This window comes from Enhydra lutris, unplaced genomic scaffold (genome assembly GCF_002288905.1).
Source record: "Enhydra lutris kenyoni isolate GAN:26980312 unplaced genomic scaffold, ASM228890v2 scaffoldscaffold64, whole genome shotgun sequence".
Lineage (NCBI taxonomy): Eukaryota > Metazoa > Chordata > Mammalia > Carnivora > Mustelidae > Enhydra > Enhydra lutris.
Window position 1 is genome coordinate 7,956,247 of NW_019154148.1, and position 16,987 is coordinate 7,973,233.

The 16,987-nt window shown below is 50.5% G+C and overlaps 1 protein-coding gene across 1 annotated transcript in view; it reads right to left on the reverse strand.

The window, feature by feature from the left end:
• Positions 1-16,987, reverse strand: part of LOC111158889 (ADAM metallopeptidase with thrombospondin type 1 motif 2) — a 219,053-nt gene that overhangs the window by 19,284 nt on the left and 182,782 nt on the right. Inside the window, exons 11-14 of the mRNA XM_022521186.1 lie at positions 9,716-9,861; positions 5,959-6,134; positions 5,342-5,475; positions 339-462 (exon numbers count right to left, since the gene is read on the reverse strand). Of these exons, the coding sequence (XP_022376894.1) occupies positions 339-462; positions 5,342-5,475; positions 5,959-6,134; positions 9,716-9,861 (580 nt within the window). The remainder of the gene's footprint in view (positions 1-338; positions 463-5,341; positions 5,476-5,958; positions 6,135-9,715; positions 9,862-16,987) is intronic.

Consider the following 16,987-nt stretch of genomic DNA (forward strand, 5'->3'; position numbering starts at 1 on the left):
TGCCCAGGGCAGTCCTGCTGACAGCCAGCAGGAGGCAGGAGGCAGGGAGCAAAGGACCCAGAGTCCAGCTGGGCAGCTTTGGAAGGCAAGGGAGGGGTGCCCTATGCAGGCCCCAGCCCTCAAATAAAGACTGAGATCTGCCCTGTGCACTTGTATGTTGGCATTCTCTGCCCTGACCCCTGAGACCCAGGTTCCTGTTCCCCAACCAGCCTGGAGCCTGGCTCAGGCTGTACCTGACTTAAGCTCTTCCCTTCCCCTCTCGTGCCCCCCTCCCCCCCCATCCTGCCAGGTACAGAAGAAAATCAGGCACCAGGGGGTGGAGGGAGGGGCTCACTCACCGAGCTTTTTGGGGGAGCGTGTGAATGTGCCCTTGACCACTTTGCAGTGGGTGTTGTCCCCTCCACACACGCCGCACTTGTCTTCCTGCTTGCTGGAGCCGATCACTCCGTCACAGCCCACCTTCTGCAGGAGGATGGTGTGCGGTGTGTACTCAACAGCCTTGCCCACTTGAGCCCCCAACCTGATCTGTGCCCCCAGGACCCTGCCATCTGTTCCCCTTGCAGCTCAGGCCTGCACCCCTCTTAGAGGTTTCTGATGCAGAGGAAAGAGACTGGGCTTTGGAGCAAGACAGACCCTGTGTGCCTACCCACAGGCCACCAATGCTGCTTCCTGCCCCTCCTCTGCTCATCTGGACAGTGTGACCTCAGAGGGCTCTGCACAGCTTGACTGGGGCCACCTGCCGAGCCTGGCCTGGCCTGGCGAGCTAGCCTCTGCATGGATGTCTCTGTCCCAGTGGCTGTGAATCAGACCTAGCCTCTGCCCTTCTCCCAGGGGCCACACAGTGCAGCCCGGCTGGGGCTCCCACCCAAAGCTTGGGCCCTCAGGACCCAAGAACGCAATGCCCCCTTGAGTCTGTCTCTGGGGTGTCTCTGCGGGAGTTGACGAGAGTTGGTGAGAACAACTGGACCTCCATTCATTCAAGAAATCCTCTCAATATCACCTACTCCAGTGTCAGAATTATTCCACACTAAGCAGGGTTGTTCCCTTGACCTGGGCCACCCAGCCAAGGTAGTAACAAGTTTAGGTTCTACTCTCCACAGCTATGGCAGCATACCATTCCCAGGGCCAGGGAAACTCCACAGAAGGAGCTCCTGCAGGATGGGCCTGAGCATGTCGCCTGAGGCCACTCTCTCCTAGCTCAGCCAAGGAAGACAGCCCATCCTCTGAGCTGGTCGGCTCCCTCTGCCTGTCCTAGAGTGCATCAGAGCGTGACAGGTTTTCCTTTTTGCCAAGGCTGCCAGGAAGCTCAGAGCTAATTTTCCCTTCAAGGTCATCCCTGCTACCTTCCTCTGGAAAAACCCACTTCTCCCTCTGCTCTTTGATTTCTGACTTTTGTCTCACGAGGGCCTTGCAGGGCAGGGGCTCTGCACCATGAAAAGGCTACAGAGTAGTGGTTCGTGAATCATGTTTGAAGGTATGGACAGATGTTGATGGTGTTTGGTCTTACCCATTCCGGTGTAATCATAAGCCCTTTGAATCATTTTTGAAAGTGAGCGGGGTGAAAAACAATCACTGAAATGAACATGCTCATGTTTATTTTAATGATTCCTGAGTGGGGGCGGGGGGATTAGCCAAGGAAGACAACGTGATCTACCAGGGAAAAAAGAAGACCAAATGAAAACATTGGTCTTTAAAGGTGCAGAAGCCTGAGCCGAATGTGCCCACTTGCCATTTCTAGATGGAGGTCTCAGGGGGCACGCTGCTCTCACTCCAAGTTGGTTTCCATGTTCATGACACGGTGTCAGAGCAGCCCAGCCTGCGGGGGCTCTTGCTAGGGGGGAGGAAATGGAAACAGTCACAGGCTCCCTTCCTCAGGGAAGGCTGGAGTTGGTGTGGGGGGCAGGGAGAACCCGCTTTTAGGCCAGGACAGTTACACTCCCTGCGAGAAGGGTTGCTTCAGTCTCTCACCCGAGGGGGACTCATGCTCTCTTTCAGACAGAATAAACCAGAAGCAAAAAGCCTCTGAGTTGTAGAGGCAGGTGGGAGGCGGTGCCAGGGAGCAAAGCAGCATCCGGAAGGTGCTCTCCCAGACTCCGGACTCCGAAGCCCACGTCATTTCGTGAACCTTACCAGAGGACCAACTCTGTTCTAGAAGCTCTTCACTGGTTCATGTGCTCTTTCTAAAAAGACTTGCAGCCCATGTACAACCCAAAACACTAGTTAGAAATTCAGCTGGCTGGAACAGAAGGAGGGCATCTGGACAGAGGGAAAACAAAGCAACAGGCTACATTTTAAGACACTTGTTCCAATGGAGACTTTTCCCCAAGAATCACAAGAGGTGAGCAAAAGGGAAAGCAGAATAAATTAAGTACTTGATCTGTCAGAACTCCAGAGATATTAACATGGCCTGTCACCCTTTTTCCTTACTTCTCAGGCATTTTTTAATCACCTTTTGTTTTTTCTGGAATCAAGGTATGTCTAATAATCACAGCGGACAGGAGCTGGCCTGCCCTAGAGAGGAGCGGTTTTGTCTGAGCAGCTGCTGGTCAGCTCATCAGGAGGCCTGACCCCCCAGAGCAAGCAAGCACTGTCCCCGGCGGGGGGGAGACTGCATCCCTGGCAAGTGTCTACAGACCTGCAGGAGATGCCATTCTAACATTCAGCACCTGAATAAGGGGGAACATGCGCGTAAGACATTAACTGAGTAGAAGAGGCTAATGAAAACCAGGGTCACTGTGTGGGTCTGAAATCTCACTTGTGGTCCTACTGGGGTTGACGCCTCAGGTTGGGGAGGGCCCGTGTCCCCAAGAGGCTTTGCGTCGCTGCTGCCCATTGAGGCAATGGCCAGAGAGGGCTGGAAGCTGGACTCTGCTGCAGTCCAAGCCGGGCTGGAGGACACTGGCAGAGATGGCGGGCTCCCTGTCCCACGGGGAAGGGCCCACAGCTCATGAGGTGCTGCTTCCCTCCCCTCCCATCTGTTACGAAATCCTGCAGGTGAGTCCTCAGATCAGGACAGATGCTAGCTTCTTTCAATCTCTGCCTTTCTCAATGCCATTTTCTGATGATATATTTGATAACTAACTATTACTTTCTCAGGTCAGTGGACTGTGCCCTTTATTCTGTTGGCCTCATTTAATTCTTGATACTCTTTTCATTCCTTTCTCTGTGTGAACATGTGTACGCGCACATGGATCTCTGTTCTCCCGAAGTGTCTTCTGCTGTCATTTCACTCTTAACCTTCTTGAGTCGTGTTTTGATATTCCCTAATTGACAGCGTCCACTCGGGCATGATTTTTGACCCAGCACGAGATACTTTCACAAGAAGGGCTGCACGTCCCCAGGCATTGTGAGGACTCGGTACCTCATCTTAACTACTGCTCACATCTTCAGTGTGGTCCCAACCCTTCTCCTTTGCTTTAGAACTTCTGCTATATGATCACATTAAACATAAATATTTCTGTTTTCCAATGATGCAAGAAATGCTCATCCTGCTGTCGTTCCTTCAAAATCACCGTTAATGAAATGCTTCATCTCCTCTTCTTCGACTGTCAACGATGCAGTGAAGCTCTAGCTCCTGAGACGGTGAATGGGTGCTCTGGCTTCTCCATTATGTTTGTGGCCATATCGCAGTTGCTGCTTAAAGCCACTTCTATTACTAAATGTAATACAGCTGGTGTTGGTCATGGTTCTAAATTTTTTCTGTGTCTTACGATGTTCTTCTTTTTTTTTTTTTTTAAGACTTTATTTTATTTTAGACAGACACGGAAAGAGCATGCACGCACGAGCAAGGGGAAGGGAAGAAGGAGAGAGAGAATCCCAAGCTGACTCCTGGCAGAATGAGAGCCTGACACGGGGCTCAATCCCACCATCCTGAGACAATGACCTGACCTGAAACCAAGTGAGGCGCTCAACCGACGACTCCACCCAGCTCTACCCACTCCATGTCTTATAATGTTTTGAGATCTTGAACTTGCTGGCTAGGGACAGGCTGCCCCTCCCTCATGCCTGCTTTTATGGGTAGCAAAGGGCTGGTCTGGGAGGACGTTTCATACGTAAACCAACAATCGCCCACCACCCCCTTGATCTGCCTCTCACGCACAAGCCGATACTTCCCCTGCCAGGAATCATCCCCAGGCCAGGTGACAGAAGCCGGGGCCTCCCCTCCAGCCCAGATCCTGCCCATCCTCAACTGTTTCCTGGGTCCGGCCTGCCTTTCCTGAGGAGACCCCCATAAAACTCTGCCCCCGATCCCTTTCTTACCTCCCCACCCCCGACCAAACCTGGTGCTTCCCCACGGGGCCCTGAATAGTGAGGTGAGCCCTTCTCTCAGGAAACCTAAGTAACTCGTTCTTCCTTCAATGGCACTGGCCTCTCTGGGTTGTCATTAGGTCACCTCCATAAATTAAAACCCTGCAGGAACAAAGGTGATGCTGCTGTCTCTGTTCCTCCATATGTGGTCTCCCCACCTGAGCGGACTGTGCAGCGTGGCCTCCGCGCCGGACTCAAGCAGGGTGGCTCCCCTCCGGTCCCTGGCCGCTGTGTCTGGAGGAGCCTCCTTTGCTGCAGGCTACCATCCTCCATGAGCGGACAGAAGTTCTGAGCACAAGTCTGGCCGCCCCACACCCTACCTCCTCACTCTCCTGGCCTCGTCCTCTTTCTCTGGGGTGCCTCCGGCAATCTGCCAGGCTTTCTGCCTGAGGCCTCCTGAAGATCCTGTCTCTCAGGAAAATGAGACAGAAGTCAGCTTCTATGATCCTACAATCGGCCCTGCCTCATCAGACTCCAGGGAGGCCTCCAGCTATTTCTAGGGAGCCTGGCAGAGGGCAGGCCTCTGCTCACACCATGATGGTAATGCAAGGTTATTGCACTGTTGTTTCTTGTGACAGCCCGAGATTGAAGCCAAAGACGCAATAATGGAAAACCCAGCAGGGCATTTCTACAAAGGGCTGAACCAGCAAGTCCCATGATGGGCCGCCCTGATGGAGAATGAGCTGTCTGGGTCCAGCAGAGTGCAAGAAGGTGGCAGCACTCTGCAACGGGTCGCCTGTGAACCACATGCAGCAGAACCACCAGGGAAGCATGTAAAATTCATGCACCTAGGCCCGGCCTTGAGCTACAGAGTCAGAACCTCTGAGGTGGGGCCCTCAAGCTCCCCGGGAGCCCACAGACACACTCAAGTCTGAGGGCCCTTGGCACAGGGAAGAGATCATGCCTTCCCTATTCCAGGCACTGGTTCCGACTCTTTGCATTAGCCTCCACGAGGCTGCCCCATAACGCCAGGAAGCCGACATCCTGAGCTGTGGCCCCCACACCCCTACGCCCCCATCCCCACGGCACTCACCCTGCACTCCCCACGCACACACAGGCTGAAGGCATCCTTATAAGAGCAGCGTGTCCCGTCGTGCACCATGCGCTTCATGGACACCACCTCCCCAGTCTCCCTGGACTCGCAGTACAGGTGGCATCTCTCCTTGGCTGGAAGGGAAGTGGCAGGGTGCTGGCGAGGAGGCCCAGCTGCACGGCTCGCTAGCTCCCCAAGTTTGCTCAAGAGAAGCACCATACAAGGGAGAAGCTCTCCCGAGACTTTTCTTGGGAAATACCTGGCCTTCACAGGCCTGCCCTGGGCCTGGGACAGAAAGTGAACGGGGACAGGTGACTACAACCCCCTTGGCGAGTCTGCCTTGGGGCCTTTGGCCCCAGGCTATTGGATTTAGGAAGAGCTTTTCCCAACAGAGCCAGGCTGATGTTGGCACAGATCCCTGAGGCTCTGACGGCCTTTCCCTCCAGACTGCAGCTCCTCTCCAGGATGGGGACCCTGTCTGCCCTGGCACCCACTCCCACAGTATGTTTAAAAATTCTAGGACTGGGCCCCCGTGGGCTCTGCTGATAGCCGCAGCCTGTCCACAACCTGGGGCACCACCGCCGAGCACCTGCTCTACTCTGTCCCTGGGGGCTCACCGTCCCGGTGCTCGTGGGGCAGCCAGTGGTGCTGGGCATCGCCGTGCTCGAAGTACAGGTCCCACTGCTGGCACTGCTCCTCACGGAAGTCAGCCAGGGCATCAGGGCAGTCCTGGGAGTTGCAGAGCTGGAAATCGTAGGCAAGGCCTGAACAGGTGCGGCCCCCGTTGGCTGGGCTGGAGGAGAAAGAGGAAGGCCTTGTAGCTCTGGGCCACCAGGAAGAGGCCAGCACAAGGCGTGCCACTTGTCCTGAATTTCAGGTGTGGGAGGCAGCTGTGCAGAGTGAAGGGACCCAGCCCCTGTCCTAGCTGCAGGGCCCTTATCCATGAAGCATAAAGGGACTGGTAATCCCTCCCTCTGGGACCCCCACAGGAAGGCAGCATCAGCTGGGCCCCCGTGCACCCCCACCCCCAGCTCCCGTCTCTGTGACTGAACCAACAGTGGGCTGTGGCTGGCTGTTACGGCTCTGCCTTTCCTGGGACATGAATCCCAAGATGGAGGAGGTGAGGGAGTCTCCTCCATATCAGGGCTTAGGACTGTGCCTGACCCATGGTGGGAACTCAAAGAACAATTCCAAACCAGCAGAATACTGCTGCATAAGTTTCTGACAAGGGTCAGGAATGCAGCAGACACTGTTCTCTGGCTTCCCCCCACCTCAGAGACCCAGGGCTGCGTTTCCCTAATCCCCTCACTTCTCTGAGAACAGCACTCACCCACAAAGCACTAGCCCCATGGCAAAGGCCAGAAAAGGTGCCGGCCGTGGGACTGCACCCCAGGAGGAGCTGGGGACTTCAGCGCCGCCATCTGCCTGGCATGGCAGTGCGGAGCAGGACCTGAGGCCCCACCGGAGACTTGGGCAAGGGTCACACCCTACCTACATAACAGGGTGGTCAGTGCGGCTGTGCATGGCACAGCAGAGTGGACAAGGAATGAGGCTGGCATCCTCAAGGCCCCTCCCCAGGGCCACATTCTTGAGGGAAGGTGGTGGGGAAAAGTGATATAAGACATCTGTGGAGAAAGCAGCAGGAGACACCCAAGATGGGGTGGATGAAAAGAAGGAGCAGCTCTGAGATTTATATCACGGCCACTACCCATGGGGTCACCGACAAGGGCATCCCCTCGATAGGTGTAGGGAGCAGCAGGAAGGAGGTGTATTGGTTCCAATGGAGAGCCATGCAAACTCCAAACTGGAAAGTGAGCTGGAGAATTCAGGGAAGGTGGGCGAGGAAGACCAAGTGCAGAGCCGGGGACTAGACCACCTGTGGTTCTGCGGTCACAGAGTGGGGAGCATGAAGGACACACGGGGAGCCCGGGCCAGCAAGCAGGGGCAGCTGGGAACTGTGCAGCGCTGCCACGCTGGCTTCTGTGCTGCAGGGAAGGCTGCAGACAGACAAGCACGGAGCCGCAGCTATAGTTGGGACAGTGCGCAGTCTCACGGTCACCCCCGTCACCCCCGGGGAGGATGCACGAAAAGGGAGGCACGTGGGGCCTGCCTGGGCTGCTGACACAGAGGCTTCGTGGAGCCCAGGAGCTCTGAAATGCTCTGGGCCCTGCAGCTGCCTGATGATGGTGGGAACAGTTGCCACTGCGCCCTGACAGTGCTGTCTGACAGTCACTATTGCGGAGGGAGCACTGGCACTAGGCCTGACGGCTGACACAGACAGCTCCTGTCACAGCTGCGCTGGTCTCTTGCTGCCACCAAGGAGGCTGGGGCAGCCGGAGGAGTAGAAACTCCCTAGAGAACATAGGTTCAGAAGGACAGAAGAACATGGAGCCCACCTCCCTAACCTCAAGACTGGTCTGGTGATGAGTCTTCTGGAGCCAAAGCACCCAGAGTCAGGCACCAGGCTTCAGGGCCTGGATGCTGGGGCACTGGGCCAGATCTGCCCTCTCAGCTGTGCAGCCTGGACCTGAGTCACTCCATCAGTACATGAAGGGGCAGGAGAGACCCATCGCAGGTCCTGAGCCTTGCTGCATGCCAGGCACTGTGCTGTGGGTTGGGAACCCTGGTGGTCCTCACCCAGCACCCCAGAGCCTCCGGGGTCCTAACATCCTGTCTTATCAATTTCCTTTGTCATCCCGAGGCAGGCATAATAGCCCCAGGACTGCTTGAAAGGAGGAAGGTGGGGTACTTTGCACCTTACCAGGATGGGGCCTAGAGCCCTCGGGTAGGAATTGGTCAGAAGCAGGCAGAGAGTTCTCCAGGCACAAGCTGGTGCCCCTGGGGTTTGGGCTTTCCCACTGCTGGACCCCAGGGCACATCCCTTCCAGACCAATGTGGACTCGACCTCTCTGCCCAGAGCCGAGAGTGCTGACCCCCTCTGGTTCCCTGGGGGCTGGTTTGGGGCCTGGCCAAGCAGGGTGTGGGAACTGCTGCAGAGGCTGGAACCAAGCCTATCTGGAAGGGCCTGAGGGCCTGTGTACCTGAGGGCTTAAATTTTGGGGTCACGGGCTCCTTTGAGAAGTTGATATGAAACGAGAGCCCTGCTTTCTGAGAAAAACATACACGAACATAAAGTCATACCCAATCCTGCAAGGCTGTGGTAGGATCCAAGGCAGGGTGATGAACCTAGTACTCAGGCTTAGGGCTTAGGGCCCCAACCCAAATATTGAGGGGCTCCAGGTGGATGGAGGAGGTGAATGAAGATGGCTGGGTCGGGCTACCCCATGAAGGGGCTGGTCTGAGTCGTTCATCGCCCATCAGCCTGTATTTGGGCCTGGTGTTGCAGGGATGCCCAATCTGGAAGCTGGAAATAAGATTCTCTCTCTCTTTTTTTTTGTCATGTGAAATTCCAGATATTTTTGTATTTTCCTGTAAACCAGGATCTTTAAAACACCAAACAAGCCAAAGAAAGACAAAGCCATATGTCTTCTGGCAGCTGTGGGGCCTCCCTAGAGTAGGTGGAAGACCAGAGTGAGTGGTCATCTGTGGGGGTCCCGTTTACATGACTGTACGTGCACCCACAATCAATCCATGAAGTAGGCTGCCTGAGGCCCGTGGGGCTCACTGAGGCATCCTGCATCACAAAGCGCTGCAGGGGCCCAGGAAACACACACAGACCTGTGTGCCCTCCTTGTGCACTCTCCCTTTCCCCGGGCAGTGCACTGGGAGAGGCACGGTGCAGGACTGGCGGGGCCCAGACCTGAGAGATATTCACAGAGTGTGCTGCCATGGAGGGACATTAAAGGAACCTAAGGGAGGACAATAGAGCACAGAATTTGGGGTTTGCATAGGAGGCAGGAGGAGGAGCACAGCTGGGGGTGGGAGTCTGGCAGGCACGGGGGCACCCTTCCTAGGCAAACCCTATCATACATGCCCAGGATGGCATGTTGCTGACCCTTCTTCTTGCCTGGCATCTGGGAGCCCAAGAGAGCCCTCTGCCTTATCCCCATTGCTGCTACAACTTCTGTCTTCCATGTCCTTGACTAAGAAGGGCTAAGTAAGTCAGTATCTAGAGCAGGGTGTGGGCCAGGTTGGGGGGAATGGTCCCAGGCTAGCGGCCTAGGAGACAAGGTTGCAGGCGTCCAGGGCTGGCTCTGCCCCAGCAGGCTGTGTGATCTGAGGCAAGATCCTCCCCTCTCTGAGTCTCTGCTTGCTCCCAGGGATGGTGATGAGAAGCCTGAGCTGCCTGCCTTCACACCCTCTCCAGAAGTCATGGACAGGCATGGCGGCCTTGCAGGATAGGGCCGGCTGGCAAGGAGCCTCGGGGACCTCAGCTACCACACAGGAGGGTAGGAAACAGTGGGGCGGACTCACTGTGGGTTGTCACACTGGCGGGTCCTGAACTTCACGCCTGTGCCGCAGGTGCGCGAGCAGGAGCCAAACGGACTCCAGGCGCCCCAGTTGCCATCCCGTTTGAGGATGTCAGGGGTCAGCCAGATGCAGTGTCCTTTAAAGCAGTGCTGCAAGACAGAAGGTCACTCCTATGACCCACTGTTCCAGGGCCACTTGGATGCCCCATACTCTTCAGTCTGCTATTCCCTTGATGTCTGCTTGGCCCTAGAGGCATTGGAAGAGCGGACCCCACACCCTCTAGAAGTTCAGAGCCCTGTCAGGAGTCCTGGCAAGATGCTGGCCTGCCCTGCTCCCCTCCCCCAACTGCCACCCCGGCCGCCCACAGTCCTCCATGTCTTGTCGAGCCCACTCTGTCCTCTCAGCCTGAGCCTGTCCCACACCCCACACCGTGTCTCTGGGTGAAGCCAAAGGCATGCCCACAGAGGGCAATTCACAAAGAAACAACCAGCAGGTCAGGCCAGTGACTCCAGAGACGTAAAGAACCTACCTGCTTACGTTTAAAGGACGTACAATGGAAATGAAGGTCGGGTGACAAGCTGACACAGTAAACATTCATGAATGCAGTGAGCAGAACACCGGCACTCAGGGAACACAGACCTACAGCTCGAATATGGTCACACTGCTCCCCGGCCTCCCACAGGGAGGACACTTACACAACTTAGGGCCACTTTAGGAAGATGATTACAACATGTAAAAATACTGCATCAGATCTAAAATGGAATACTGATATAGAACAAGAAAAGATATCACAGAAAGTTAAAAATTTAATAATGGACCAATACGATACACAACCAAAAGCAGATAACAAGGATGTTTTTCAAATGAGCCGACTGCCACAACTTCTCCTGCAGTTCCAACGGCATACTACTTGTCCATCCCTTCTTCATCTGACCCCCGAGCCACGGGTACGAGTGCAGGAGGCGGATGGACTCCAGGTGCCCTGGCTGCTGTCTGGTTTCAGGATTTCATTTTGCAGATCTGTCTTCCACACAGAAAATAGAAAAATAATGCCGCCATTTCTCGGCAAAATATCTCTGTAAGGACTGGTGGCTATTTTGGCTATGTGATCTCAGTTGTAACTCTCAGCTCTGCCCCCGGGGCATGAACTCAGCTATGGACAACACATCAGTGAATGGACAGGACTGTGTCCCAATAAAACCTGATTTATGGGGGCACCTGAGTGGCTCAGTGGGTTAAAGCCTCTGACTTCCGCTCAGGTCATGATCCCAGGGTCCTGGGATCGAGTCCCGCATCGGGCTCTTTGCTCAGCAGGGAGCCTGCTTCCTCCTTTCTCTCTGCCTGCCTCTCTGCCTACTTGTGATCTCTGTCTGTCAAATAAATAAATAAAAAATCTTAAAAAAAAAAACAACCTGATTTATGAAAACAGGCAGCAAGTGGAAACGTCTACAGGGGACCTATAAGGAGGTCAATGAACTCCCTCCTCAGTAAGATAATTGTTTAACTGGTGAGCATTATTTTTAAAAATAACAACCACTTAAAGTATCTGGAAGTTGTCCTGAAGTCCATACAACAAAGGGAGAAACATGTATTCAAGAACATCTATGAAATCTTGGTAAGAACAGTGGAAGTCTGTGGCATTTGGCCACAACTGCTGCCCATACCTTCCCCAGCTAATGGGTCCAGAAGCTTTACGGCCCAGACGACAGAACTATCTAACCTTCCTGCTGCCAGTCTGGGGCTACAGTTTGACCCTGGGAAAGGCATGCCAACTGACACCTCCCAATACATAATTCTGTGTTGCAGAAAGTCAACTCCAGGAAGTAGAGGCCAAGAGGACTGGGGCTCCCACTGCTGGCTGAAGACTCTACCCCAGAGATGTCAGGCCAAGAATACTGGACCCTGACAGCCCCTTTCCCAGCTTGCTTCTAGGACAGAGGCCTCATTCTAAAAAGCAAAAGCCAAGATGAGTAGGGGCTGCCATCCACATCCAGTGATGCACTCGTAGGCCAAGCTGTCACTCTGGGAGAAGTGGGCCACTTTGCCCATCATTCAAGTGCAGTGGTCTTCTCAGAGGGAGAGGCAGAATGGCCAGTTCCACAGTTCTCCCTAAAAGGACCGAACTTATTTGGAGCAGAGCATGTGCAAGCTCATACCTACAGGCATTGTCTAAAACAACAGAAATCTTAGTAGTGAGTTGAGCAACTAAGAGGAGGCCAGAAGTCCCAAGATGCTAGCAGCAGTCAGTAAAATGGTAAAACAACCAAAAGCGTAATAGAAAGAACCAAGGAAAGAGAGCTAAGGGGGTCTGAGCAAGGCTCAAAGACTGGCAACATCCTGCTTCTGTGAAAGGCTCAGAATTTTATTGGGTCATACTGTGGACAAGTTGTACTTGAGAGCATGCTCAAAACCACATGGAAACCAGTTGGCTGTTAGTGAAAGCTAACTGGGTGACACCCGTAGAGACGGAACAGCCAGAGGCTTACCAGGAAAATCAGAGAAGGTGACAGAGAGAACCTGGTGAATACCACTGTCCTGGGGTGGGAGTGGGGGGCTGTCTGGTCAGGGAGACGACGCATAGGCTCAAGGCTGTGGCCGCTGGGTTGGGGGCAGTATCAGTGGCTGCACACTGCAGGGCAAACAAAGTTTATGGAAACAGTACAGCCGAGTCGCTAGACAAATAAACAAGCAAACAACAGCATGACAAGGTCCTAGGCATCATCAACATCCAGAGTCTCTTCAATATATTATCTACAATGTCCAGTTCCACCAAAATTTCTGAGACATGAAAAGAAACAGGAGAGTGTGAGCCACACATGGGAAAGTAAGCAGGTGACAGAAACTACCTTTGAGGAGGTCCAGATGTTGGACCTGGCAGGCAGATTTCAAAACAGCTCCAAGAACAAAAGGGAACCATGTCTAAAAAACTGAAGGTGAGGAAGGGACGATGTCTCACCAAAGAGAGAACATCAGGAAAGAGGCAGAAACTACTACAAAAAATGTAAACAGAAATTCTGGAGTTGAAAGGTCAAAAACTGAAGTGGTAAATTCACCAAGGGCTCAGAAGTAGATCTGAGCTGAGAGAAGACAGAGCCCATGAACTTGAATACAGATCAGTAGCAATTCTGCAGTCTGAAGAGTGGGGAGAAAAAGGAACAAATAAAAATAAACAGACCTCTGAGAAATATGGTGAGGGGGGGTCACTGAGTTGTTAGAAGGTGAGGAAACAAAAAGGAGCAGAAAATATTCAGAGACATGATGGCTGAAAATTTCTAAAATTTGATGGGGTAAAAAATTAACCTATACACCCAAGAAATTTAACAAACTCCAAGTAGAATAAATGCAAAGAGAGCTATACCCCAACACATGATATTCAAGTTGGTGAAAGACAAAGAAAATGCCGAAAGCAGCAAGAGGAAAATGGCTCATCATATATAAGGAAAGCCCAATAAAATCAAGAGCTGACATTTACTCAGAAATAATGGAGGTCAGGGCAGTGGCGTTAACCAAGGATAACCAATAAAACTATCACTCAACAATGAAGGTGAAATAAAAATATTCCCACACAAACAAAAACAGGAGAATTCATGGCTAGTAGACTGCCCTGTAGGAAAATACTAAAGGAAATTATTCAGGCTGAAAGCAAGTGATGCCAAAAAATAATTCAAATTCACATGAAAAAAACAGAGTGCTGGAAATGGACAATTTTCTAGAAAAACACGGACTACCAAAACTGATTTAATAAGATACAGAAAACTGGAAGAGACATATAATAAGTAAAGAGATTAAATGAGTGATTTAAAACTTCCCCCAAATAATAGCCCAATTCTAGATGGCTTTGATGGTGAATTCTACCAAATGTTTAAAGAAAAATTAACACCACTCCTTCATGAACTCTTCCAAGATACAGAAGAAAAAAGAAATTCCCCAGTTCATTCTAAGATGCTAGCATTACCCTGACACAAAAACCAGACAAAGGCACCACAAAAAAAACCCTGTAGACCAATATCTTTTATGAAAACAGACACAAAAATCCTCAACAAAATCCTAGCAAACCAAATCTAACAGCATATTAAAAGTTTATACACCACAACCAAGTGAAGTTTATCCTAGGAGCGCAGGGTTTATATCTGAAAATCAATCAACATAGTAAGCCATATTAACAGAATAAGGAACACACTGTATGATTGCCTCAAGACTCAAAAAAAGAAATCGGGCAATAGCCAACATACTTTCCTGAAAACACACACACACCCTTCAGACAAGGAACAGAAGAGAATTTCCTCAATCTAATAAAGAACATCGAGGAACAATCCATAGTTCACATCATGCTTAATGAAGAAGGAATGAACGATTTCCCCCCTGTGATCAGGACCAAGACTTCTAGTTAGCATTGTACTGGAAATTCTAGCCAGGACAAGCAGCCCAAGAAAAAGAAATAAAAGGCATCCAGATTAGCAAAGAAGAAGTAAAACTATCTCTATTTGTAAATGACATAATCTCACATATAGAAACTTCTAAGAATCCACTAAAAAACTATTAGATCTAATAAAGATATTCAGTGAGATTGCAGGGCACAAGATCAGTATAGAAAAATCAATTGTATGTCTATGAACAGTTAATCCTGTGAATGAACTGGAAGTTGAAAATCTATCTACAATAGCATCAAAAGAAGAAGAAAACTGAACAAAAGAAGTATAAAACGTGCACAATGAAAGCTACAAAACACTGTTAAAATAAAGATCCAAATAGACAGAAAGACATCCCATGTTTATGGATCAGACTGTTAATATATCAGTACTCTAGAATCAATGCAATACTATCAAAATTCTTGCTGCAGTTTTGCAGAAATTGAAAAACTCCTCCTAAAATTGATATGGACATCCTCACCAATACTTGTTATTTCTTGTCTTTTGGGTTCTAGCCATTCTGACAGGTCAAAGGACAGGAAACACGCAAAATAATCTTGAAAAAGAATAAAGTGGGACAACTTGCATTTCCCTACTTCAAAGTTTAATACGAAACTATAGTAATCAAGAGAGTGTGCCTCTGCCATTAGGATAGACAAACCTACCGAGGGAACAGAATGCAGAGCCCGGAAATGAACACTTAAAAGTGGTCAGTTGGTTTGCAACAAGGGTAACAAGATGACTCAACAGAAAGGGAACAGTCTCTTCACCAATGATGCTGAGATGACTGGATGTCCACATGCAGAAGGATGAAGCTGGACCCCTACCTCACACCTTGCACGAAAGTCAACTGAAAATGGATCACAAACCTAAAGGTAAGGGCTATCCTCAGAATGCAACACAGGAATAGATCTTCCTGACCTAATGGTTTCTTAGATATAACAGCAAAAGCACAGGCAACAAAAGAAAAAAAGATAGATAAATTGGATCTCACCAAAATTAAAACATTTTGTGCATCAAATGATAGTGTCATGAAATTGACAAGACTACTCACAAAACAGGGGGAGGGGGAAGTATATGTAAACCATATATCTGATAACCCTGATAAGTGACTTGTATTCAGTATATATAAAGAACTCCCATAACTCAAAAATAAAAGATAGATAAGTCAATTAAAAAATTAACAGAGGATATAAATAGACATTGACTTCCCAAGACATATCTATATGAGTCACCACTAAGCACATGGTGAAGAGATGCTCAGCACCATAGGTCACTAGGGAAATGCACATCAAAACCACGATGAGATGATACTTCACATCCCCAGGGATGGTTACAATAAAAACACAGATGATCACAAGTTTGGGCGAGGATGTGGAAAAATCAGAACTGTCACACAGTGCTAGTTGGAATGTAAAAAAGGTGCAGCTGCTTTGGGAACCAGTCTGGCAGTTTCTCAAAATGTGCAACAGAGCTACCATAAGATTTAGCAATGCCACTCCTAGGTACATATCCAAGGAAAGCGACACATTCCGCCCATAACTTGCATGGGAATGTTCACAGCAGCATTTCAAATAATAGCTTTAAAGTAGGAACAATTCAGATGTCTATCAACTGATAAATGGATGAATAAAACAGCACATATCAATACGATGGATGAAAATTCAGCCACTAAAAGAAATGGAGTACTGACCCATGCTACAACACAGATGAATCTTGAAAACATTATGCTAATTAAGTAAAGCCAGACACAAAGGACACATGTTATTCGATTCCATTGATAAAAATGTCCAGAAGAGGAAAATCTACAGAGACAGAAACAGATTATTGATTGCTCAGGACTGGGATGGGGCTGAGGGGAGAGGATGAACCACAGAGACTGCTAATGGGGATGGCACTTCTTTTTGGAGTGACAACGATGTTCTAAAATTTGATAGTTGTGATAGTTGCACAACTCCGTGAATATCCATTTATTTATTTATTTATTTATTTATTTATTTATTTAATTTGAGAGAGAGCATGCACAAGAGGGGGTAGAATCAAAGGGAGAAGCAGACTCCCCAACTGAGCAGACCCCAAGAGACTCTGGGATCATGACCTGAGCCGAAGGCAGTCACTTAACCAAATGAGGCACCCAGGTGGCCCTCTGTGCATATTCTGAAAGCTACCAAATTTTACGCTTCAAAATGGGCAATTTCGTTTTATTTTTTTAGAAGTGATTTATTTATTTGAGAGAGAGAAAGAGAGAGAGAGAGAGAGAACAAGCAAAGGGAGCGGCTGGCAGAGGGAGAAGCAGGATCCCCACCAAGTGAGGACCCCAACTCGGGACTCAATCCCAGGACCCTGAGATCATGACCTGAGATGAAGTCAAATGCTTACCTGACTGAGCCACCCAGGCACCCGTACGTGGGCAATTCTGAATGTGAATTGCATCTTAATAAAACTGGTGTGTGGGGGGAGGACGGTGGCAGATGGCATCGGTCTATGTGTGATAGCTTGCCAACGCTGGCTCTAGCATGTTGAGGGACATACTCTCTTTTTAAAATTATTGATAATTTAGAGAAGTTATTGGTGGTGTCATGGGAACATTTAGAGGAAGGAATCTAGAGACTCTGCGCTCCAGTTTGTTTCTGGATGTGGCTTTCAGGGCATTTGGAGTTTTCTGGGTCAGAGCCTGATTTTAAAGGTAGCACTCAGGGACGCCTGGGTGGCTCAGTTGGTTAAGCGGCTGCCTTCGGCTCAGGTCATGATCCCAGCGTCCTGGGATCGGGTCCTGCATCGGGCTCCTTGCTCAGCAGGGAACCTGCTTCTCCCTCTGCCTCTGCCTGCCTCTCGGCCTACTTGTGATCTCTCTCTCTCTCTCTCT